The sequence below is a fragment of the Magnolia sinica genome, chromosome 18 (genome assembly GCF_029962835.1).
Source record: "Magnolia sinica isolate HGM2019 chromosome 18, MsV1, whole genome shotgun sequence".
NCBI classification, from domain to species: Eukaryota; Viridiplantae; Streptophyta; class Magnoliopsida; order Magnoliales; family Magnoliaceae; genus Magnolia; species Magnolia sinica.
Window position 1 is genome coordinate 65,520,188 of NC_080590.1, and position 25,828 is coordinate 65,546,015.

At 39.9% G+C, this 25,828-nt stretch overlaps 2 protein-coding genes across 2 annotated transcripts; both read left to right on the forward strand.

The window, feature by feature from the left end:
- The first annotated feature begins 201 nt into the window (after positions 1-201).
- LOC131232798 (phosphoserine aminotransferase 2, chloroplastic-like) lies at positions 202-1,790 on the forward strand. The gene has a single exon (XM_058229280.1). It carries the CDS (start codon positions 271-273, stop codon positions 1,573-1,575), a length of 1,305 nt encoding a protein of 434 aa, XP_058085263.1. The 5' UTR covers positions 202-270; the 3' UTR covers positions 1,576-1,790.
- A 17,620-nt stretch (positions 1,791-19,410) lies between these two features.
- On the forward strand, positions 19,411-19,847 carry LOC131232423 (dynamin-2B-like). Its single transcript, XM_058228643.1, has 2 exons — positions 19,411-19,577; positions 19,687-19,847. Exons 1-2 carry the CDS (start codon positions 19,457-19,459, stop codon positions 19,845-19,847), a joined length of 282 nt encoding a protein of 93 aa, XP_058084626.1. The 5' UTR covers positions 19,411-19,456.
- Positions 19,848-25,828: the final 5,981 nt, after the last annotated feature.

The window sequence follows — 25,828 nt, forward strand, 5'->3', positions numbered from 1 at the left end:
TTTTATGTGGCATGGTCTACCAGATAATTTGTTCCGTTTAATTGGATTAATGTCCGTAAAATGATATGAAAAAAACGGATGGACGGCGTGGATATAGAATACATGAAGGTGGGCCCCACAGTAAGGGACGCACCGTCTTGGGTGAGTCCGTGGTCTCACCCAATACGCTCCCACACCGGCGAGCCTCCTTATAAAAGCAACTTCTCAGATCCACTTTCCCTGCAGAACCTTCATCATCTTTCCCTTCTCTCTTCTCTTTCTGAGGTAGCAATGGCGGCTTCTTCTCCTCATTCCTTTCTCCTCCAAAACCCAACCCATCCCACCAACGACTACTTTTTCAAAAGACCCACTTCCCCAAACGGCTACTTTTTTAAGAGACCTAATTCCAAGAAGCCCCTCTCCATCACTTGCACAACCCTCTCCTCATCCTCTTCTCCATCTTCCTCTGTCTTACCTTCCTTCACTGATGAGTCCAAGATCCTCAAGGAAAGGATCTTCAACTTTGCCGCTGGGCCCGCGACGCTGCCCGAGAATGTCATCCTCAAGGCTCAATCGGAGCTTTACGATTGGCGTGGGTCTGGCATGAGCATCATGGAGATGAGCCATAGAGGTAAGGAATTCCTCTCTGTTATACAAAAGGCCGAATCGGATCTACGTGCCCTCTTGAAGATCCCCGATGATTATGACGTGCTTTTCCTGCAAGGCGGGGCCACCACCCAATTCGCGGCAATCCCGTTGAATATCTGTACGCCTGATGATCCGGTCGATTACATCGTTACCGGTTCCTGGAGTGATAAGGCCTTCAAGGAAGCGCAGAAATTCTGCAAGCCTAACGTCATCTGGTCAGGGAAATCAGAAAAATACACAAAAATCCCTTCTTTTGATTCTCTTGATCAAAACCCAGATGCCAAATATCTGCATATCTGTGCAAACGAGACTATCCACGGTGTCGAATTCAAGAATTACCCAACACCCAAATCGAAAGATGCAATTTTGGTCGCTGACATGTCGTCGAATTTCTGTTCTAAGCCGGTCGATGTCTCAAAGTTCGGTTTGATCTACGCTGGTGCCCAGAAGAACGTGGGCCCATCAGGGGTCACCATCGTGATCATCAAGAAAGATCTGATCGGGCACGCCCAGGGGATCACTCCTGTGATGCTCGATTACAAGATCCACTCGGAGAACAAATCACTCTACAACACGCCGCCGTGCTTTGCAATTTATATCTGCGGGTTGGTTTTCGAGGATCTGTTAGAGCAGGGCGGATTGGAGGAGATTGAGAGGAAGAATATGAAGAAGGCAGGGATCCTCTATGATGCTATCGATGGGAGTGGTGGATTTTACAGGTGCCCTGTTGATAAGTCAGTGCGGTCGTTGATGAACGTCCCATTTACCCTCGAGAAGTCAGATCTGGAGGCGGAGTTCATCAAGGAAGCAGCCAAAGAGGGTATGGTCCAGCTCAAGGGTCACAGATCGGTGGGTGGTGTCCGTGCTTCAATCTATAATGCAATGCCTTTGGCTGGTGTTGAGAAGTTGGTGGCTTTCATGAAGGATTTTCAGACTAAGCATGCTTGATCCAGGCAATGTGGCGTAAAATTCTGTTAGAGTAGTTTATGGATTTATGTCATATTGTGTTTTTTTTTTTTTTTTTTCCTTTCTTTCCCTTTTTAAATCTTTTTGGATTGTATTTAAATTGCATTTGATACAAATCTGAGTATGGTTGTGATGCCCGATGGGCAGATTTTAATCAAAATTTAGCCTGGGTTGTTATAAAATGGCCTTTTATTGATTGTTTTATGGTCTGCATTAGGTTGAACTTGGTTGCGTCAAATATCATGAAATCTTATGATATTTCATGATTAATCAGTTTACTTTGTTGCGAAATATCATGAAAATATCATTATATTTGGGGCAACCAAACACACCCTTAGTCAAATTGTGAATCTTATTAGTTTTTCTTTGCGATAATTGCATGAGTAGTATGTAGATCTAGATCAATGTAACAGTATGAGGGCCCATTTGGAACTCCACCCAGATTGGCATCTGTTCCATGTTTTTCAGCAGACAGAAATGCCTAGTGCTGGGGAGGAGAGGAAAATCAAAAGCAGACAACATTACAGTTGGATTGGAAGTCTGCTCAAGTTGAGATAAGAACAGATAGAATCCATTCTTTTCTCATTCCCACTTTCAAAGTAGTGAGAGAGGGAATTGGGATCAGTTCTGGTTTTTCAGCAGAGACAATTGACTTTTGTTGGGTTGGAGATGAAATAGGAAGCAGAATGCAGAACATAGATCAGCACTGTAACAGCACAGGGACCCATTTGGAACTCTGCTTAATTCGGTATCTGTTCCAACTTTTTCAGCAGAGACAATCACCTCGTGTTGGGACTAATATGGAATGAATAGCAGAAGGTAGATCTAGAACATTGTAACAGCATTAGGAACTGTTTGGCAGTCACCCAGATTAGGACCAGTTCCACTTTTCTCAGCAGATCTGATCACATTGCGTTGAAGAAGGGATGTAATAGGAACCATATTATTTGAGGCTCTTGTTTCCCTACCTCTATCCTGCTACAAATCGCGAGTGGGATAAGAACAGATAGGTCCATTATTTTCTCATTCCCACTTTCAAAGTGGGGAGTGAGGGAATGAGGGGCAGAAGCTAGATATAGATATAGATCACCGAAACATCATTAGGGCCTGTTTGGATGCTTGTACAAATCAGATCTGCTCCACTTTTTTCAATGGAGACAACCCCTTTTGTCCGGAGAGAGGAAATGGTAAGCAGGTAGGTAGGTCTTAGAGCGCAGTATGGAAACAGTTCCACTGTGCTAGAGGAAATAGAACAGTCCGAGAACTTGTTTGGAAGTCCGGCCAAATTGGAATTGGTTCCACTTTTTTCTTTTTCAGCAGAGCTGCTTGCCTTCTGTTGTGGAGGAGAGGAAATGGGAACCTTATTATGCACATGGAATGAGGACACATAGAGTCCATTTTCTACCCATTCCCACTTTCAATTTGGACAGAGCTCATCCAGTCTACTGTAAACTGTGGTATTGGGTTTCTAATCAGGCACATCCAAATTAGGGGATTGCTCTCCAGTCTGCCAAATAATTGGGGAGCTTTCTAATGAGCCATAAGAAAGCACAAACTCTGAATTTTCTTTTCTGGTGATTGATGTAAATGAGAGATAGGGTTTGATTCATTTTATTTATCCATTATATTAGATTCATGAGGCCAAGGTTCTTTTTTTTTTTGCTCAGTTTGTAGATTTGGGGCATGGTTGGTCTATCCAATCCATTGATCTGACAGCCCCCATCTTGGATGAACCATTCCCAAAAAATCCCCATCATGGATGGACAATTCCATTAAAGGCATGCAAACACATGATTAAAAAGAAGTGCATGACAAAGCCATATTGAATGTGGATGAAATACCAAAGATTTGATTTGATTGCTAGGATCTTCTAATTAGGGAGACTTTGTGTGAATGCGTTGTCCGTGGTGGGGGCCAGATCAATGGCTTGGATAGACCAGCCATGGCCCAATCTACAAACTGAGTTGTGCACAAGCAAAATTTCCCCATGCAAAATGAATAGGAAACTTGGCCTCTACATTCATTTTTTTTTTAATTTTTTTAATTTTTTTTAAAAAATCCATTATATTTCCTTTCTCTATTTGGGATTTAATGGATTAGATTGTGGTCTGTGTACTTTTTTTTTTTTTTTGAATTCTCACTCTCTAGTAATGGATCCATACTCTTCTCAATTGCTAAGCAGCACAAATAAGTAGGATGTGCTTGGGTGTCAACAGGAAGGCAGGATTCTCAGTTAGCGAAGGCCGGAGGAGTACTGTGTTCTGCCTTCCTCACTTGCCTCAAATGCAAGCAGAAACAGATGGTTCTGCCACCTGATATTTAGGTAACATCTAAATGCACCCTAAAGCATCTTGACAGGAACTGAGATATTGCTTTTCATTCGTCATGTTATATTTTGATTCTTTTACATGACCATTTAATGGATATCCGTTGAACTTGATATAATCTGGAGGTATTAGTTTTGCCAATTCTATCTGTATCAGTGACTCAGTTTATCCATGGTTCCTCTTCGCAAAAAAAATTTTCCTGAAAATTTCATGGGAAAGAAGTTACTTCGAAGTCAGATTGGTTCAGTCCTGCATCGTCGCATTTATTTCCTCCTATCTTGTGGTTTGTAGCTTCATCTGATGAAAAATCGAGTACATGATTTTGTTCTTTTGGTACCTTGAGATTGATGAAGTACATCCATTGATCAATGATCATGACCACAATCTAGCTTTATGCATGATGGATATTTGTTAGTGGCTTGTTTTCAGTCTTATCTGATCAAATAGATGGTGGGTTTGTTTGGATGCACTATCAGATGTAATTGCATATGTTAGTGTAGTAAAGTGGATTAACCAGATTGATCCTAGCAGTCATGAGTTGGAATTATGTTTCTTTTGAATTTAATTCAAACGGATTGCTTCCTCATTAAGAACAGAACAGTAACATCATTAGTTTTTTTGTCCTTCTTCTCACAAGACCAGTCATGTTTCAATCAGTTGTGCATCCAAACGCAGCCAAAAGATTTTCATCCATTCACTGAATTGCACAGATGAGCAATTGAGCATAAATAATCTCAACAGATGTTCATGTGAGGAAAAAAGATTCTGGCATGCGCTTCGGTCACTCATTCTGCAATATAGGTGGTCCACCCAAGTAGATAAAGGGTTGCCATACTCTGATGAGGTCCGTGAACAATCAGTGGGAGCACGTTTCTTCAACACGCTTGTGTGAGGATTAACAGTTTCCTTTGTTGCGTAAGTATTTTTAATGTCCTTGTTCGTTTACAGGAGAAAAATCTAGTGCTAAATGCATTTATCTAGGCTACTTATCAAGCCCTCAATCTCCTTAACATGTGGCACATATCTACTCCTTAACATGTGGCACATATCTACGAAATCCAATCCGCTTCATCTATTGTTCTCTACTATTTGGAAGATATCTAAGTTACCCTAGTCATCATCAGTTCAAGTTTTTTTCTTTCGTAAAGCATTGAACATTAACCTTTAGTTGGACCTTTTTCCTACAGCTCATTCACAATCATCAAGATTGTCCAATCAGAGGCTAGGATCACCCGACCACAGCGATTTATAGGCACCAACAGATGAAAAGCCTAGATTTCATATTTCTGTACCCTCGTGTATGTATAATGAATGTGTGATGATGCATTGTCCTCAGCAGCACCATTCCCATCGTGGTCTTAGCAATTTGAGTGTTTTTCCTTAGCACCACCACCACCTTATGTGTTTCTTATGTCTCATGCTTGCAATATCAAGGCATTCTTCTTAGTAAATGATATGGGAGAGCCACTAGAACTGAAGCATGGTAGAGTTCCCTCTGCACCTACATGTGGTAGGAGAATGAGCCAATCATAGCCGTCCATATAGTGGACGCTACTGTACAGTTGTACCCACATTCTTGCCTGGTTTTGTGCTTGGAAACACCTTGACCACAAGAAACACTTGGCAAATGATGACTGTCAACCTCTGTGGTAAGTACAGCCGAGATTTTGAAAATCTTGCCATATTATTGAGAGAAATCAATTAGATGATCTTATCATGATAATATAGCAAGATTTTTGAAATATCGGCTGTTTCTTAATTTTATCATGATTATTTTTCCCTATATTAACATGTAAATTGTTAGAATTTTACGTAGTTAATGATATAAGAGAAGGTCTCATGTCCAACCGGTTGAAACCACAAGTTATTGTCCATCCAGTGGATAGCTTCTAAAATATAAAGTGAATGCGAGATCCAACCCTTGATGATAGGTTGGGCCCACCATGAGGATCACCTAGTGCAAAAATCAGACCCATCTACTCATTAAGTGGGTCACATCACAGAAAACAATGTCTAGCCATTGATAAATAGAAAAATAGGTATCTCACTAAATTAGTGGATGTGGCTGATTTTTCCACAAGGAGATCCTCATTTTGGGGGAAACTTATTAGATGGATTGGATATTGCGAATACATGAAAGGTTGGAAGCTATCTGCTGGGTCGATTGTAACTTGTGCTCCAACCAGTTAGACATGAGACCTTCTCATTATATAATTACATTTTAAAGATCTAAAATAATTCATTAATTGCAATAAATATTTTTAATTTTTTATTTTTTGCAAAAATTTTGCAATAATATACTAGAAAAGGCCCCAAAATTTAAAAATCTCTTGAAAAATTCCCAGGAACATGATTTGCCAATAGGCTATCAAGCCGCCGTACATGATATTATACACTACTCAAAACCAAATGCAAACAACTCCCTTCCAACTAAAAAAGAAAAGAAACCTGTCTTACTCATGTACCCACAACTTAATCCCAATCAACTAATTGCTTTATCCAGCTAATAGGTGGCATGTATGATGCATGATGCGTCAGGCTCCCATAACTCCTAACTGATAAAGAAACCTAATCTCTATAATATATAACATGAGTAGTGCTTCAAATTTACTCTTGCGATTAGTCATGGGGAGGGGTGTGAATGGTAATTTTGGGATGTGACTAGCCCTTCAACTGATGGTATTTTTGTCTTTTGAATTCATGGATTCATAAGATGAACCTGCCCTAACTTCTCTTTGCATGTAACCTGCACAGAAGCATAGATAAGGGAGACTTTGCAACAAAGGCTTAGTGGGGCCCACCACTATGAATATGTGGCATCTATACTATACATATGTTGCGCCAGCTCATGTTAGGATGTCAGACCCAAAGCGAGGTAGATCTAAAGCTTGGGTGGGCTACAAAAATAGGAAAAAAGTGCATATACACTCACCATTGAAACCATTTTGAGCACCCTTTTTCTCTTTGCGTCAGCTCATACATGCTTATAGCTACACCTTTCTCCTCTGTCTCTCCTTTTTATTTTATTTTTTTGTTCTCTCTGCTAATCTCTCCATGTGCATTGCATGTTCATAGTCTCTAGTATAACAATAACTCTTATTACAATGGCATCCCACTTCGTAATCCTCAACAAGCCCCTGATTGTTAGAGTGTTTTGGTACAATCATTGTCCTGTAGCTACCACTCTCTCTACATCTCCAGCATCTTGATGGCCCAGCTCTTCTGTCTTTGTTTTAGAAGTCAGTGCTCTAGTACTCCCCCTTGGCACTGACTGCTTGCTCGACATGTCGAGCTGCCTTCTAAACTTAGAGAACTTCAGAAATAGTAACCTATTTAACAAACTATGCATAAGATGAGTCCACATACTTCGGGTTAGGTTCCGGTACAGTTAATGTTCTTCTTGGCTCTGACATCGTGTCACTCTCTGCCTCACAAAACTATTAAGGGTGCTCATCCTCTGTCGTACCACCGTGCTGTATATTCACTTAGGCTCTCTGGGTCTCCATGGATGAACTGGTGTATCCTGTACACCCTCATGATGGGAGACATCATCCTACTGTGCGTTTAATCCTTCAGTCTCTCTTAGTCAATTGGTCCAGTCCCAAATTTATCATCTCAACCCGTCTTCTATGATTCTTCGTGGAGATGAGTAAGGATTTCATCTCCGAAGACCTTCGAACCTGGTATAGCACATTATCTTTTAGCCACCAAGATGACACTTCATGAGAACACAAAATCCCATGAGGAATCAAGTACCTCTACTGTTTTCTTTTGCACTTTGTCCCATGAAGATTTATTTTAGTGCTTTCTTGTCGAGTTTAGCACGTATTGGCTACACCTAAGCACTTGAGTTATTTCACTGACGGTTTACTTTCATGTAATCTCTTGTACGGAGAAACAAATCATAATTGAGGTGGTGGGAATCAATTGATGACATAAGCTGTCGTCACAATGCATTCAGCATAATGTTGTGGTTGCTTGTTTTTTGCATACATCATGCTTCAGCACTTCTCTCAGAGATCCTGATTCTTCCTTTTGGATACTGTATCTCTTTGAGATGTATTTGCATAATTCAGCCTATGTACTCTGTACCTTTTGAGATATGTGTCAAACTCTAACCTATATTCTCCACAATTGACAAATCACCAGTAAAGGATTTTGCAACCGTTTTCCTGTTGGTGATTTTTAGAAAGACATGGAAGCGTAAACTTTGCAAAATTTTCAGATTTCAAAATTAAGGATAGGTTACTCATCTAGATACAATCAGATTTTAAAATTGCAAACCCATGTCAGGATTTTACCGCATATTTGTGTCGTATGATTGTTGCAAAAGTCCGAGTTGATCCTCCAATGTATGAGGTCTCACTCCGATCAATCCCAGAAAAGTTGATAGTGGAGTAGCCCGCACATGATCCATCTGGCATAGGATTGGGCCGTGCTTGCCTTGGGAACCATTCACCGGACCCTCTCTCTCTCTCTCTCTCTCTCTCTCTCAACGTCCAAGGGATAGGGACGTTTAAGCCTCTTTCTTGCTCTATCTGCCTTCGGATATTATCTATTTGTAATGAGGAGTTGGGGTTTCAAAGGAAAGTACCCCTACAAACTTTGGTATACCTTACTTCATCAAAAGTCTAAAAGCCTACCTCATCCATGCACCCAAATTGACCAAATCCTTCTACTCTATGTGGCCACCATCCTTGACCTAATGTCAGCCGATGAGATGGATCCATACATCTCAAACATTGGATGCCCCATCAAGCATGATAAAATTAGTTTAATGGTTAAAATAAAAAGTTCAACAGTTAAAATCAATTGATTAAACATTAAAACATTTAAAATGCATTGGCCAACTTAAAAATCAGTTGATGGACAGTCCAAACTTCAAGATCGGCCCACTAAATGTATCCTTGGTAACCAAGTGGATCCCATGTTGAAGTAAATGGGCTTCTATAGTATTCTAATGCATGTGCCCAACCAAACTTGTACGTCAGGCACTAGCGCAACCTTGCAGGGTGAGTTAAAGCCCAAAATAATAGGACCATGAAGTCCCCACACAACCTCAAATCTAAGGATTAGAGGTGTACACGAGTCGATCCGAGCTGAGCTTTGCCTAGCTCGACTCAACTCGGCCAGCTAGAGTCCTCAGCTCGAGCTCGGCGCAGCTCGGCTCGGCCATCGAGCTTGGATTGGCAGCTCGGCTCGGCTCGGTCAATAGCTCGGTCCAGTTCGAGCCAAGTTTGTGCTGAGTTCGAGTTCGAGTTCCTGTCATCCGGATAGATGCTGGAAAAATGGAGAGAGAGGAGAGGAGACTCACTTTTCAGTTGCCGGTCGTCTGGACAGACGCTGGAAAATAGAGGGAGGAAAGGAAGGAGAGTAATCGCCGGTTGGGCACTGGAGAATGACGAGAAATAGAGGAGAGTGCCACTGGTATTGGTCGCCGGTCGCTGTTTGTGCGTTGAAGAGACGGTTTGGGCGTTGGGGTTAGGGTTGGGCAAACAGCTGCGATGATTTGGGTGCTGGGGGGTTAAGGTTCGATTTTTTATATATACTTACTCAAAAATCGATCCGAGACGATCCAAGCTGAGCCGAACCGAGTCGAGTTTGAACTCAATACCGAGTCGAGTCGAGCTAGGTCCAGCTCAAACTCGACTCGAAAAGTTTTGAGCTCATTAAAACTGGCTCAACTCTGCTCGAACACAGTTTCGATCTAAGTCGAGTCAAGCTTTTTCCGAGTCGATCCGAGCGAGCTAACGAGTTAATTCGACTCATGTACACCTCTACTAAGGATTAGCCAAAGCTAGTACACAATCAAGTCGTTCAGGTCTAGGCATAATGTGTCTCCCAAACTAGAGATGATGCAATCTTTCAGTGTAAGTGCTCATCTAGGCATAAACACAAGAACCTACAATCTGTCAACAATCACAGTCTCATCTGGGGTAGGGCATAGGTATTGGTAGCCCTATGGTGGAGACCTTTCATTGCAACTTGTTGTTGGCTCCCACACATAGGATGACCAATTAAGCCTTTCACGGATTGCCCACTCCCACAACTATGGTCATGGAATTTAGGATACTGAGATCTATGAAACACAGCTCTCCCTTGCCCAGTGGTGGTAGTGTCCAAACTCATCTTACCCTCCGACACGATAGGAAACCCTCTCCTTTAGCCCACGATATAGCCACATGTTTCATTATTTCCACATGTCATTACTTGTGGCAAAGGAAGAACATTCCATTAATGAATAATTGAGGTCATACATAAAACATTGGCTTTCCAAGCTAATATTCATAAAACAAAGGCAAGTATATAGCACATGTAATCTTGGTACCCAATTATTCAAGATTTTTGTTTATCAAATCATGAAATTTTAGAAAATGTGGACCTAGATACCCCCAAATTCTTCTCCTATTATACCTTTAATGAAGCCTCAAAAGAGCCTTCTTCTTCCTCAACTCCTCTTGTTTAGGGTACTCTCAAGATTGGTGGTTTGGAAAAAAATGAGAAGGGTATTGGGGACTAGGATTGTATTTAACAATGAGGGAGAAGGGTCTCCAACCCATTACTACTACTACCAACTCTCTCTCTCTCTCTCTCTCTCTCTCTCTCTCTCTCTCTCTCTCAAGTATCCACACTCTACCAATTACCGCACTCACTACGCTCCTTGAACACAACGAGGATATTGCTGCCACTCTAATCATATTACACGATCACCAATAGTGGGGCCCACCAGCCTGCTCATACACTTGAGATCAAATGGCTAATCCGATTTGGTTTGATCAAAACCGTTGATTTGTGATGGACCACCTGATGGAAAAATCTAACATTGTACCACTTGGGCCGCATAAATTAACATTTCCTATTGAAAATGAGTTTGAGAAGCTTTTTTTTTTTTTTTTTTAAATCATGTATCAAATATTTATGAAATATCTACTAAGCATTTTCCAAAGTCCAAACTTTAAAGAACCACCGTCGTTAGAAATATAGATTACCCCTTGGATCTCGTCCATTGAGACTAGTCCTAGATCATTGTAGTCGTCAAGTGAAGCCAATCATGTTACTAGCAATCCAGTCACATAGACCTCAAGTGTAGAAGTGTGGCATGAATACGTGTCAAATGTGATCATATTCATATTCCTAAGTTTCCCTGTTAACTCTACTAAAAGATGCTTTCTGTCTTTGACAGAGGCCCAAATTATTCTGCTTACTCATCTCAAACACGTGTAAATAAATTAAGAAGTAGAAATTAATTTTATGACAGAATCATGAATGTATACTTAAATGTAATCACACCAAAGTGTTTGTATATACTAACCATAATCCCAGTGATCTAGAACTCATTAAGCCAGCCACTCACTTCAATGTACTTAGAAGTTAAGCTCTTTAGTAGCAGATCTGTGTGTCCCCGCATCCCATAGGCTACCCCACTCGAGCCCGGTGTGAAAATGCACCCATATTAATCACCCCCGGTGAGGAGTCTCGAACACAAGACCTCCCACTCTGATACCACTTTGATGCAGGACAATTGACCACTTGCTCTAAAAGCTCGAACCAATAGAGAGTGGTGAATCAATCCCTTTATCTCATAGCCCAGGCCCCACATCGCATGGTTTAGGACCTCGGCCGAACCTCCTCGTGGGCCCCACTTTACATGTGTTCCGATTCACACAACCCACCCACCCCGAGTGTGTTCTTGCATCCCATAGGCTACTCCACTCGAGCCCGGTGTGAAAACCCTGCATTAGCTATGGGCCCAAAAAACAGGCCAATCCATGACTTTAGTGGGCTACGTGCACACACATGGACACGCTAGATTCATAATTCATTCATTGCTCTTTCGCAAAAGCAGTTTGGAATGATTTCTTTCAACTGTTAGGAGTGGTGTGGGTGTTACCAGGTTCTATAGAAGTTTTTTTTTTTTTTTAATGCCATGGAGGAGGTAGTGGAACAACGGGGACAAAAACTGGAGATTGGCTATGCTGGCAGGTTTATGGGGTCTATGGAGAGAGAATGAGTGATGTTTTAGAAATAGTAAAGGGAGTGCCTCAAATGTGTTTAGGAGGGCTAAAGAGCAGGTTGAGGAATGGGCTTTGGCTATAAATCTCTATAGCCAATTCCCAATTTCTTGACAGTCGCTGTAAATTGTTGTTTGTATATGTATTTTTTGCGTATGCCTTTTTAACCACATTATCATTGTTCAAAAAAAGAAAAAGAGAGAAAAAAAAAAAAAAAGAAGCTACCCTACAAAATAGGATAAACTCCATATTATCTCAAAAACTCATTACTGTATTTATTATGATTCATCATTTGCAGCATCAAACATATATCAAAGTGTCAATGTTGGGCTTTCGTGATGCTTGCCTTGCAAATCTAGAAAGGGAGGTGGAATTCCCTGTAACCATCTTGTGCCTATGGAGATTTGGTGGAGTGGACATTTCATAGTTTTTATAGGTGGAATGAAGATTCAATGGTGCCAACATATAAGAAAATATCAAATATTATAAAATTCTTATGATGTGTGTGGAATTTACTATATTTGTGTGGCTATTAAAATTGGTTGTGTTAAATTCACCACTTGCTGGATTGGAGCCCACTTGATTTTCTAGCTGGTTTGATGAAGGAAAGCAATCAAGCGTCAAATAATGCACTTTTTAAAATTTTTTTCTAATTAGCTGAAATCCTTGGGGCAATTTGCTGGCATTCAGATAAAATACTAAATGGTAATTGGGAACCTTTCTTAGCTTGGTTTTGGTAGTATAAGCTCAAAGGGGCATGCCCATTTGCAGCCAAACATGGCACATGTGCCACATTCTGAGGTGTTTGTGCATTTGGCAAAGCTTAAATTCCAAGCCTTCTTTAGTTTGAGTTGGAGACGATTGTTCGGTCGGTACAAATCTTTATACTTGCCTGATTCTTGTTCTTTTAGAATCTTGAAGACACAGATATGTGCACAACTACATATGGGTGTTGGAAATGATACCTTTTAGAAGTCGGAATTGCTTGCATTTACCATTCAAATATTTGATACAATAAAATAATGATCCAGATATGTATTTATTTGTTTTTAGAAATAAGCCTGCTAGACCTGTATGTGTTTAAGAGCTTGCTGATTCTGCAAGAACATGTGTTAATATGGCAAAGTGTCCGAAATCAGAGCTTTCCTTTGGGTGGACCACACTGTTTTTGTCTTCTGGTCTAAAAATCAGACTGCTTCACTCTTAAAGTTGGCTAGTGTATAAACAATTCAGTGGATATAAAACATTGTTTAGCCATCCATTTGTTTTGCACGTTGTGGGCCACCTGAGCGAAACCGCCTGGTTTCTGAGCCACGATATCTTGTTACTGTGCTGCACCCGATGGAAAGCTCAGCTCTTATATGTGTGTGTAAATGGGCAGGGTCTGTGCACGTGTGGTCCCTGCAAACATCATTTAGAAACACTGAAAAAATAACTGGTAATAATAACAAACTTCAAAATCCATTATTTATTGCAAGAAGTATCCCCAAATAAAAGATTATAACTAACAAAATGTAAAATTAGTATTTTTTTACACGAGCATGCTAGGAATGTCAGACACAGAGAAAGGGAAATGTGTATAAAGTACCAGGTCCTTTCTACCAGATAATGATTGCTTGCTTCACACTCCTCTAAATGCGGCCATGCGTGTTAAACTGGCGCTTTTGTTGGACCTCTGATCCATGTATCAGGTGGGATCCTCCTTGTGGATGACTTGCCCAAAACTTTCTGGTGGTTAAACAATTAGGTAGGACATACATGCATGAAAACCAAAATATCTGGTTGTTAAAAAATTAGGTAGGACATACATGCATGAAAAGCAAAAGATCTGGTTGTTAAGGAATTAGGTAGGACATCCATTTATGAAAACTACCCGTGTGAAAATTTTGCACGTTTTGTTAGACTGTCCATTATTTCGTTAAATATCTGGTATAAATGATTATGTCGATTGGTCTGATAATTTGGTGGGGTCATATACGATTTGACCATTTGGGTCCAACCTGATAGGTGGTTAAGATGTCCCACATGCCACGCTTGAAGACTCAAATTCTTTCTTACCTAAGGCACTGAAAGTACCTGAAATTGGAATGGTCTTTTGTTCGAACAAAATTCTAGCTAACTACGAGAAAAGACTCATAAGATGAGATTTTCTCGATGCAATATTGTTGTTTGATGTTGCGCTAAAGTTGGTAGACGCCTGTTTTCATCGGAATATATATTTCATGCAGTGAATCAGGAGAGTCTGAGGATGGTGGTTAGTCGGGTTTGTGTTTGTGTTATTCAGTGAATTCTAATTACTCTGTGACTACATGGAGGCTCAATGCTTTGCTAAAATTGTAAGATCTTCACAACTCACATTGTTTTCGCTAAGCTTGACAGACCTCTTCATGTGGCCACTAGTCACATGCGTGGGACATGAGCCATTCATAGGCGGATGCAAGAATCAGGTCAGTGCACTCATTGGGTGGCCTTGTGTATGTTGAGCGTGGACCATTCATTCTCTAGACTTTATTGTCTTCATACATGTGGCCCACCTGATGAGTTGACTGGCTGAGCTTCCGCTACATCGTCTATACGCTGGTTTGGAAGGTCCGTACATGTTCCAAGTTGGTGCCCGTAGCTTCATACAGAGGCGTATGTTGTCTTAGAAAAGCTGATATTTACATATTACTCAATTCGTGGATCAAGTCCAGTATTGCCATGAATGTGCCCACCTTCGACATGAATGCAAGTGTTGAGTAGGATTTTGTTCCTGTGTGGTCTATGATTACAACTGCTTTCACTTGGGCAGGATTGAATCCTAATAGCTGTATTGAAGGAGATGATGCTATTAGTTCCCTTTCTCTTGCTAGCCATCACTGTAATATTGGGTTTTTAGTTTGGGAAACTGTTAAAGCTTAATTTACTGGGCGGGGTCATTTTATTATACTCAAGGGCCAGTTTTGATACAAGGAATCCTCACCGAAAGATTTGATATGCGCAATGGTTATATTTTACTTCTCTATATTTACAAAATCTCCTAGATCCCAAATTTTAGTGTTCTATTTGTTTTGTATGTGGCATTTCTATATTCTTTAAGCAACGGTCACCCTTTATCTTGTGTTAGAGAATTGCAACTGTGACTAAAGCTAATGTTTACTTTGTGTTTCCATGATTCTCTCTGTAATTCAAATGAAGAGGAAATGTAATAATTGTGGAATATAGGATTGTGGTTATACAAACTAGTCGGGCCTGTAAGCTGAATTTGAACGCAGGTACTCAAGTGTTGAGTAGTATTTCGTGTCTTGCGTGGTCCATGATTACAATTGCTTTCACTCAGGCAGGATTGAATGCTAATAGCTACTTTGAAGGAGATGGTATTATTTATTAGTTCACTTATTTGTGCACTTTGTTTTTCAATCATGTGCGTCTATGTGTCAGGGAGTTGGTTGAGCCCTTGGAAGCTGAAGACCAAAGACACATGAAGACTAGAGCATTAAGGAAGTGAAGAATATGTAAATGAGGTACCTTAGTGACTCTGACCTTGACCCAAAACAACCCTTAGCCTTTATATGATCCTAACCTATGTAGGTAAACGCTGTTGATCATCCCTTTGCCTTAGAACCAAAATTGGAACATGATAAGTAAGGTTAAAAGAGGTACGGGCTGTTGTAAAACAAACTGCCCAAATAACAGCCATCGAGCGATCTTCAATCAATCGATCAAGGCCAAAACTATCTAGTAAGTTTTTCAGGTAAATATGAATTTTGGCCAATCGATCAATGTCCCCTAGTCGATCGATCGAGGGTAGCCCAAATCGTCCAACAAGCATTTTTGGATATAAGCTGGATCTGGCCGATCGATCAACAATACCGATTTTTGTCCCTTTTTTTTTACCATTCGAACTTGTTTCCTTTATAAAGGGCATTCATGCATTAGGCTCTTGGATGGATTTTAGGTGCAATAGAAGCTTGGGAGATTCCCCACTCATATCCCACATTCCTAGCCTCTAGCTCCATGAGATCTAAGTCATCTTCCCTGTGATTCATCACTTGAAAGAGGATTCCAACCTCATTGAAGAAGATGAACTCGATCTCCACTTTGTTCTAGAGATTAGACTTGAACCCATAGTAAAATCCTTGTTTAAATCATCTATAATACCCGTCTAGGTGAACCACTAGGAATTACAACCTTTCCATATGTTGTAGGAGATTCACCCAACCTCCCATCAGCTTAGTCATCTCAATGGAGCATCGCATACAAGATGTTTGATCTTGGAGTTGAAGTATTGGCAAAGCATCGGCATCAACGATTGGGAGAGCAAAATGGGAGCTGATTGAAGCACGGGAGAACATTAATCAAGCAACCCAAGAAGGCGCGTCAAAGGGGCTCAATTCAACAGGTAAGTGTCATGTATGAGTCCACACTCTCTTTCCTTGTGTAGGATTGAGGGTAAGAGTTTGTAACCCAAACTCGATAGGTTCTTGTGTCGGACCTAGGCTCTTGGAAGCATAACACATAAGCTTACCATGTGCAGGCTTGCAAGGTAAGCTTGATAACTTGAGCTTCCTGTCATTTCCAAACCTCCTCCATCCCAATCTCAGTCACAACACCTTCACTGGAAACATCCCAGCCCATATTGGCACTCTTTGCAAACTCACATCCCTGTATCTGTCTGCAAATAATCTTTCTGGCATTTTACCACTCTCAATGTCTAATCTTAGTAGCATTTCCGAGCTCGGCATCTCGTCTAATGAAATAAGAGGCGAACTAGCTCCCATTTTCTTCACCAATTGGATCAAACTCATTTTTATTTTTATTTTTTTGAACGATGATGATTTTATTAAAAGGCTGCAGCCAGTAACAAAAAAGAAATAAAATTACAACCCAACCCAACTAACTGGGAGTGAATCAAGCAACTTTGAAGCAAAGACCCACTCTTGCATCATTGATTTCGCTTTTTGGAAGACCACTGAAACAAGCTTTTGTTTGTTGTTAAAGCAATGATCATTCTGTTCTAGCCAAATACACCAGATAACTGAGAGAAGGGACATACGCCAAGCATGAGTCCCAATCTTTCCTATTCCCCCCTCCGTACCATGCCATGGAGAAATCACGAATCGACCTCGCAGCCACCCTACTCAGAACAAGAGGAAGAGGTTATCCCACATTTTACTTGTGAAGGGGCAATGAATAAAGAGATGATCCATTGATTCTGCTGCTTTATAACACATAATACAAACATTCGGGAGAGCCATATTCCTTTTTTAGAGATTGTCCACTGTTAGGACCTTACAACCCTCTAACCATGCAAACGCTACCACCTTTGGAGGGGTACTGTATCGCCAAATGTGAGCTGAAGGGATTTCCTCTTCTAACACACGACCTCCACCAAAGGTCTTATAAAGAGACTTTATCGAAAATGTTCCAGACTTTTCAAACAACCATCTGAAAGAATACTTTCTGAAGTTGACGGCAGCACTTTGGACAACAATTGAAGCGAACTAGATAACTCATTAAACTCTTCATCTTCCAAGTCCCTCCTACATGGAGGAGTCCAAATGGCATTCTCCCCATGCATTGAGAAGCATTTATCAACCCTCAAATTCCTCTCCAACACAATTCTTGCTAACCACAGAAATATGACGTTTAGCTTTTGATCCCCCATCCAAACATCTTCCCAAAACGTTATATCTCTACCATCACCCAAATGGAATCCCATCCCTTCCCGAACTGCCGGTTCCAATAAAGCCACCATTCTCCACAAATGTGAAGCCCTATATAGAGAAGAAGATTTTGTCCACCTACCGGTTGTTTCTACTCCATATTTTCCTCCCAACACCTCCCTCCATAATGTATCTACCTCTACCCCAAACCGCCAAACCCATTTCCATAATCTGTAAAACAGTATTACAGACCCATTTGTTGGACATGCTTGCTTGGTGGATAGGCTTGACACTTCAAAATGATAGCAATATTCCTTTTGTCTTTGCTTTCAGTGTTTGGTAGGGGCGTAGGTCACAACCCTTTCATCGTGTTTGACTGGTGTTTTCTTTCACTTTTATTTAGTGTATGGTGGTTGTCAATGATGTGGTCTTAACTTCAGTGGTTTCTTTTATGGACCTGTTAGATACATCAATTTTGGAGCTAAATCTTTTTTAGTTTAGATTATATTGTCAACTTCGGAGCTTCATTGGTGATAAAAGGGAAAAAAAAACTTTGAAGCTTTCTTAGTAGAATGTTTTGCTATGAAACATGCTTGTGAATTTTGCCAGTAATTAATGATTTTTCTAAATGTTTGTTGTAACTTTTGCAAATATAGAATCACTTAGAAGGAACGGGAATGGCCCGAGTCAAATTTTTTAGGTGGACCAAACCAAATCAAGTCCGACTTCCAAGTTTTCCAACCTTGCTATAAATTGCAATTAAGAAATAGCTAATGAACAATGGGGTAGCATATTTTGGACCAAGTGATGGTAAAGTGGGAGCTTTGTGTAATGGTTGTTGATAGTGGGAGCAGCGGCAACTATGTGTGTCAACTGTTGGAGTTGTCCTAATCTGTCTCTATTCTTTGTAGGGATTGTTAAGTAACTTTTCGAAGACTGCTCTTTAAGTCATTTAAGTGGTTTTTTATTGCATTACATTAACAAAGATGTGATCTTGGGTTTGTAGGCAAAACCCCATGTTTTTCTTTTGGTGTGTTTAAGGGTAGATTTATTGCATTTGTAGAGAAAAAAGATCCATGTTTTGTCAATGTGTTTTGGCTAAATAAGTAAATAGATGCAAGTTGAATGGGAGGCAGGAGATTTCCAAATGATTTTTAGCCAAAAACCCATGTTTTGTAAATGTTTCCTTTTTACTAATTCAAGTGGAATGCATTGAGAAGGACTTGATCTTTGATATGTAGGCAAATGCCCGTGTTTTCTTTTGATGTATTTTGGACAGATTTATTGCATTTTTAGAGTTAAAAAAATCATGTTTTGTAAATGGGTTTTGGAGATTTTCAATTGATTTGCAGTGCATTAACATTTTGATGGTAGAAATGCAGCCTATCCAAATCACAACCTTAGTATTCATGTCCCCTCTTTTTCTATAATCCAGCTCTTTTTTCTTTTCTACTGAATTGTTTTTCTCATAAATTTTTAGCTATTTTATTCTATCTTTTTGAGATTGCTATCTTCAATACTTTTTTTGCTGGGTTGAATCAATTGGTATCTTCATTTCTGTCCTACAATTCAATTGTAATGGTCTGATGTTGGCCAGCCTGATCAGCTTGGCTACATTAGCAAACAGCAATGTGGTGGCCATCATTCTTTACACAGATTCTGGCAATGATTATGCAAATGGTGATTAGACAAACTCTGTGCACATTTCCAGTGAATATAACATGTAGTTTTATGTCTGAAATCAGTGACTTTTTCTTTTTGATAATTAACAAAAACTTTGTTGAGATCCAAAAACTCAAACACTATTACATAATCATCAGTGCACTTCTGCGGTCTAATATATTATCTCTGCAGGAGTGTAATATACAAGAGGTTCCAGATGATGATGAACCTCCAGCAAAAAGTTCCGATGATAAGAAGGAAAATGGACCAGATACAGGAGAAGGTCAAGGTCGTGTTCAAGATTACTAGCAAGGTTCCTTACAAAACAGTTTTGAAAGGTTTGTTCCCTTCTGAATATTTATCCTGTTTCTTTCTTTTTCTTTTCTTTTCTTTTCTTTTCATTCCTTTTGAGCTAATATATACCTTGATTTTCTGTTGATCATGCAGCCCACAGCGCCCTTCTTTTGAAGGCTGAGAGTATGCAAGAGAAGGTTGAGTGGATAAACAAGATAGTAAGTGTTATGCAGCCTTCAAAGGGAGCTCCTGGCAAGGGAATGCAATCTTCTGAATCTGGTCCGCCCGTTCGACAAAGTCTTTCTCATATATGATACCTGGACCCAAAGTGAACAGGATTCAAATCTGAATTTACAAAGCCTTTCTGATGGCTCTTTGGTATGCTCGTAACTGATGCTTTTTTTAAAAATGTTCTATGGCTCAATGAAACTAAAATGAAATGATAGTATCTCCTTTTGTTTTATATTTTATCAAGGATAGAATCTATGATTTTCTGTATGAAATTATTGAAAAAATATACCATTAAGCATTATCATGTTCATAAAACTAAGATATAAATGGTGTAAAATATGCAATATTTGCCACTCAACACTTAACAACAGAGAAAGTAGGTTCCTAATATTCCATTATTTATACATATGATGTGGGCGATGGAACCACTGATACAAACAGTTACATGGAAACATGAATTTGTTTTGCATGAATATGAACACAATGCATGCATGTGCCATCTCTTCCCTATGTGCGTGTGCATTTTCTTATGTGCGTACTGGATGCTCTCATTGGGAGCATAAGTATGTCATGCTCCTCCAAAAACTTGCAGAGATTTTCCACCTTAACGTTTGAACCTTCTAAAATGTCGACAAAAATCTGCCAAAGACATGGAAAAAATTAAAATATGTTCCTTTGCTACAGTCCTCTTATGGAGCACTAGCATACACAAAAATTGACTACTAGTCTAGTTCAATATAGTTCATAACAAGGTTTAGAAATCCCTGAGAAACACCCTGAGTTGAATCACTTAAGAGAATGGCCAAGTCAAAGAAATGACTAGGAAGAGGAGTTGAGTTTTGCACTGAATTTAGAGCCATTTTGGAGTTTGCTCATTGGATTCAAATTGAGTTTCAAGTTCTTAAACCTTGCATAATAATATTGCTTTAATTAGATGATTTGGACCATCCAATAAATGGCTTTCTCATTGAATGTAACCATTATTGATTTCTGTTAAGTATCGTCCATTTGTATGCTCTGATGAAAGGGGTTAAAATTGTTGAAGCAATTCGGTTTTGGACTATTGTCGATTTAGAATAGTTTCAATTTGATTGGTGTATGCTGTGTGTGCAATAATGGCATGGTGGCACTACACTATCCATGCTCCTAGAGGCACTGGAGCTGGTTTTTGGGCAGCTTAGAGCTGTAAATTCGAAGAATTCTCTTGTGCAAGTGTCCATCCTCGGTGAAAGCAAGGTGATGAAAGCTTGTATCTTTCTGACCTGGTTCCAGACCCAATTACTTGTCCAAATCAAGACTCAAACAAGGCTCGAAGCTTGGACCCCACTATCTGATTGGGCACCACATTATATCTGGTCCGCCCGTTCGACAAAGTCTTTCTCATATATGATACCTGGACCCAAAGTGAACAGGATTCAAATCTGAATTTGTATATCATGTTTGGATCCGGGTATGCCAGCCCAACACAAACCAGACACATTCACTACCCTAGGTATGATCTGGTAGATTATGACTCGGGTTAATTCAAGTTGACAACCCTTGGGTAGATTGTGTGAAAAAAGTCTCTTAATTCAAATGACTTATATTAAAAAAGTCTAGACTGGATTGAGTTTTTAGTTAATGTCACACCCCGAAATTCAGATAAAGAGTGTGCACCCTCGGACCCGAGTTACAGACTGACTTGTACAAAATGTGTACTAAAACCATGTATTCATACTATTTTTCCAGAGGCACATAATTAATTGCGCTCTAAGTTGACAAACTCAGCCATTCATCTAGACATTGCACATTCAATCATCCTAACCATTCACATACATCAACCAATCAAAAGAATTCAAAATCATTTAGTCCATATGTTTCATATCTTGTACTACAACCAACCCATTTGGGACTTTATTAAACAACTAACCAAACAAATACTTTAAAATGCTCAATTATAAAACTCCGAAACATGATTAAAGAAAATAACATAAATTTCACTCAATATGCTATTGATTCAGTGCATACAACTCGTCTTCTTCAAGATAGAGCCACTGCCATTGTGAATCATCCACTAGTTCAACCTTCTGTCTTGAGAATGGAGCAATTGTTTCATTTTCTACAAAGTATGTACAGTTTTTCATCAATATAGCGTCAGCTGGCCAGGCCTAGTGAGTGAACCCATCATGGTTCATACATGTCATAATTAAAATAGAAATGCATGAATGTTACGAGATGCATGGATGCGTGAATTTATCAAGTGGGTTGATCCGTCCACTTTCTTGAGTTGGATTCCATTAACTCGCATCTCCCCTTATGGGGTAGGCTTCCACCATCTTGGTAAGCTTTCACACATTGTGAGCATCCAGGGATGGTCCTCTAGGACCTAGTGTTGTATGTACCTACAGGTCTTCTAGGGCGACATAAGTATATTATATACTTCCATATGATTTCTCAGATCTTCCACGTCAAAAGCCAGCAACATAGTTAGCAGAGTGCTGGCCTAGGTGTAAGGAGAAAACCGAAAAGCCTCATCTTAAGCTCAATTGCTAATGATATGATGACTTCTTAAAGTAGGAGACATTATAACACTTAGGTAATGGGTTAGGATTTTGTGTGCCACTAGCAGTTATCAGAATGCAAATATTTATGAGCTTAGAGGGTCGATTAGCCATGAGAAGTCACAAATCTACTGCTAACAGTTACAAGAGCAAAAACGTGGTGGGAGTAGTTTGTTCCTTCTTCATGATCTGATAACTTGTGCATGACCCAACCATTATTTGAATTTCAAAAGGAAGTTGAATCTAGCGATCACATCTAGAGATGGAAGTAACGATCTGAGAAAACCGGATCAAAAGTCGATCATGTTATTCGGTTATGATATTCATTTATGAAGAAATTTGTTGAGCAGGCCCAATAATGGTTGTTTGGTAACATCTCAGGGATTAAACAATATATTGGTTTGGCGATAATACAAGTCATAGAAGAGACAATTCTAAACAACAATGTTGAGTAGGCCCGATAATGGTTGTTTGGTAACATTTCAGGGATTAAACGATATATTGGTTTGGCGATAATACAAATCATAGAAGAGACAATTCTAAACAACAATAAATAATGTTGATTTAATTCATATTGATTTAGTGCAATCGACGAAATACAAAAAGTAAGTTACAGATAATAAGGATCTGAAAAAGCAACCTTCACTGATAGATGACTAGAAGGATGAAGGTGATTGTCGAATGAGAGGCCCCTGTTGCCATGGTCCATTCTGAAGTAGGAGGAAGCTGCCAACCTAGAGATCTCTAAGATATCCTGATATTTCGAGCTTAAGCCTAGGGATCCACCTTTACTTGGATAAATGGTCTATTGACAAGGAAAACTCTGACAAAGACCTCTCCCACTATTCTCTGTCGGTTGAGGAAACCATTGCCAAAAGGACACTACACCAAAATTGTTGATAAGGAATGGCCATGTTTTTGGTTTAGAAATGGTTTTAAGCTGTTCCTAATCTTACCGGTTTTAAACTGTTCCCAAGTATTGAAATGTTAATTAAGGCAAAGTTAAAACCGTATTTCTCTCATTTTTCTTTCCATCCCATTTCTTCTCTTCCCACCACCACAACCATGCTCCTCCACCATACCCCACCACCATCTCTCACCAGACAACAATGACCGTTCGATCTCCGCCCTCCTCGATTCCAAGCTCCACCACATGTCGGAACCTGACTACCTTCGTGATTCCAGGATCGGTCGCTCGACGTTACCGCCTATCAAGACGCCATCAACAGGATGTCCAAGGTGCACGAGTACTACCATTTCCGTCCGATAATGGTGTATCTCTTTGTCAACTACCTTGATCGGTTCCTCTTCTCCATCACTCTCCCAAGAGGAAATGGGTGGCCTTTTCAACTGCTGTTAATAGCTGCCTTTCTCTCACGGCAAAAATGGAAGAAATGAACATGCCTCTACTCTTGGACTCTAGTTCTTCGAGTTGCGCTTCGTGTTCGCCCCTCAAACGATTGGGCAGATGGAGCTTCTCGTCATGGCCAATCTCAAATGGCGAATGCAGTCCATTACGCCCTTCGATTTTGTCAAAGATTTTTCACACGAAAGTCGCTGAGTTTTGACTCCCGTCACACATTTTGTTTGTATCAATTTTCTTTGCCCGTTTCGGATCTTATCCTCAGAGTTATTGATTTTTTTGGGGTATCAACCTTCGATGATCGTAGCAACTAATGTGCTTTGCGCGGCCGGAGAAACTGGCGATTCTTTGTCCGAAGAGATTGGAGTGCGGGGATGTTTTATGATGGGTTGAGTCAGGAGTTGGTCAGACGTTGTCAGCAACTAATGGAGGAGTACTTAATCCACGATGTCAACCAATTGATGATGCAATCATTTGCCATGAGGATCCCATTTAAGATTGGCCTCTCTTTAACAAAAGCTCATTCAAAAACAAAAAAAGTTTACGAGTTCTTTATTTCTGACAATGCTTGGTAATTGTGTTTAATCAACCTTTTCTATTCCTTATATCATTTCTTTTAATTATTGCAATCGCGTTCCTAGATCAACTAATGAAGTTAGGCTTACCTTGTAAATACTTTTATCCTCCTGACACCTTATTTTTGGACACCTTGTGTCTCTTAGTAGGGAATTTGGTATTATTGTTTCCTCTTATACATCTTCAGGCTTTGTTTTAATGATTTTGTGAACTTTTGTACCTATAAAAATTATGATATCTTATTTAATTTCAAGTAGAGGTGGGCATCGAGTCGAGTTGGACCGAGTTAGGTATGATTCGACTTGATCCGGTTTTGAAAAAGGTTTGACCCGAACTTGATCGAACTCGGTACTAAGTTTAGTATGTCTGACTCAATCCGAGTCCGGGTCTGGGCTGGACTGATCCGAACCGAGTCCAACCCGGTCAAAAAAACCAAGTCGGATTGGGTTGTCGGGCTGAGTTACTAGGGCAAGGCGGTAAGAGCTTAGGCTCAAACACTAGACCCCAAGGGTTGAGCCCAAGCTTAAAAATTTAGCCTTGGGGATCGAGTTGGCACTGAGTCGGATCAGGTCGTTGGGCTGGGTTACTATGGCAAGGCCGCAAGAGCTTGGGATCAAACACTTGGCCCGAGGGCTGAACCCAAGTTTAAAAATCTAGCCTTGGCCTTTGGGGTGTCCAGGCTATGTTCAAAATACAGACGTTGCTTAAAACCACTCAGATGGGTCTTCTTTGAAATCAAAAGTAAATAAATAATGTCCATAAAATAAACAAAGTAAATAAACATTATCAAAAATCAAAAGTAAATAAACCACATCTACATACAAACTAATAAACATTTCATTCATTCAATATCCTCTGTATGATTACTGCATTTGTAGCGTGTAACCTGAGTAACCTTATCCATAATAGTAACCCCCTCCAAGTTTGTCGCCAAAATCATCCTTTGATTCTCTTTTTATGGCTTCAACTGTAGGAACTCTGGGCTGACTCTGAGCTGGAGGTATCCAAAAGATGGTCATTTGCCACTGCTGAATTAAATGGTAGAGATATCTTTCTATCGTCCTCATTCACAAATTCCATAAGTTTTTTTAGTCATTTTTTATGATGATTTACTCTTATCTGTTTCGGCATCATGTTGTCTCAGTGGGGGTTGATATTGTTATCTGGTCATGGATGTCATTTTCAAGCTTTCTTTTATGATCTCTTGATAATCTTATTCTTCTTGTTCCCTTAAAAGTTTCTTTTGTTCTTCTCTACTAACTGTAAAGGTCATTCATATGCTTAACCCCTCTTCAATTATAATAGGTCTACTTTTATATCTTATGTGGATGGTTGTATTGGTTGTAGTTGTAGGGGAATGGGTGGAGAAAGTTTTTGTATTTGATTCGAGAATGACTCAAAATAAATCTCGGACTTTCTGAGGAACTTTGCTACATGGTGCAATGTCTCCTCCCCGACAAGCCAAATGTAATTTTAACTGATTTGTTTTGTTTACAAATTGTTTTCCACATAACTTACATAACTTAATATTTTTATTCTTGGAGTAGACTTAGGCTCTATATCTCAAAAATCTGCCAATGGATCA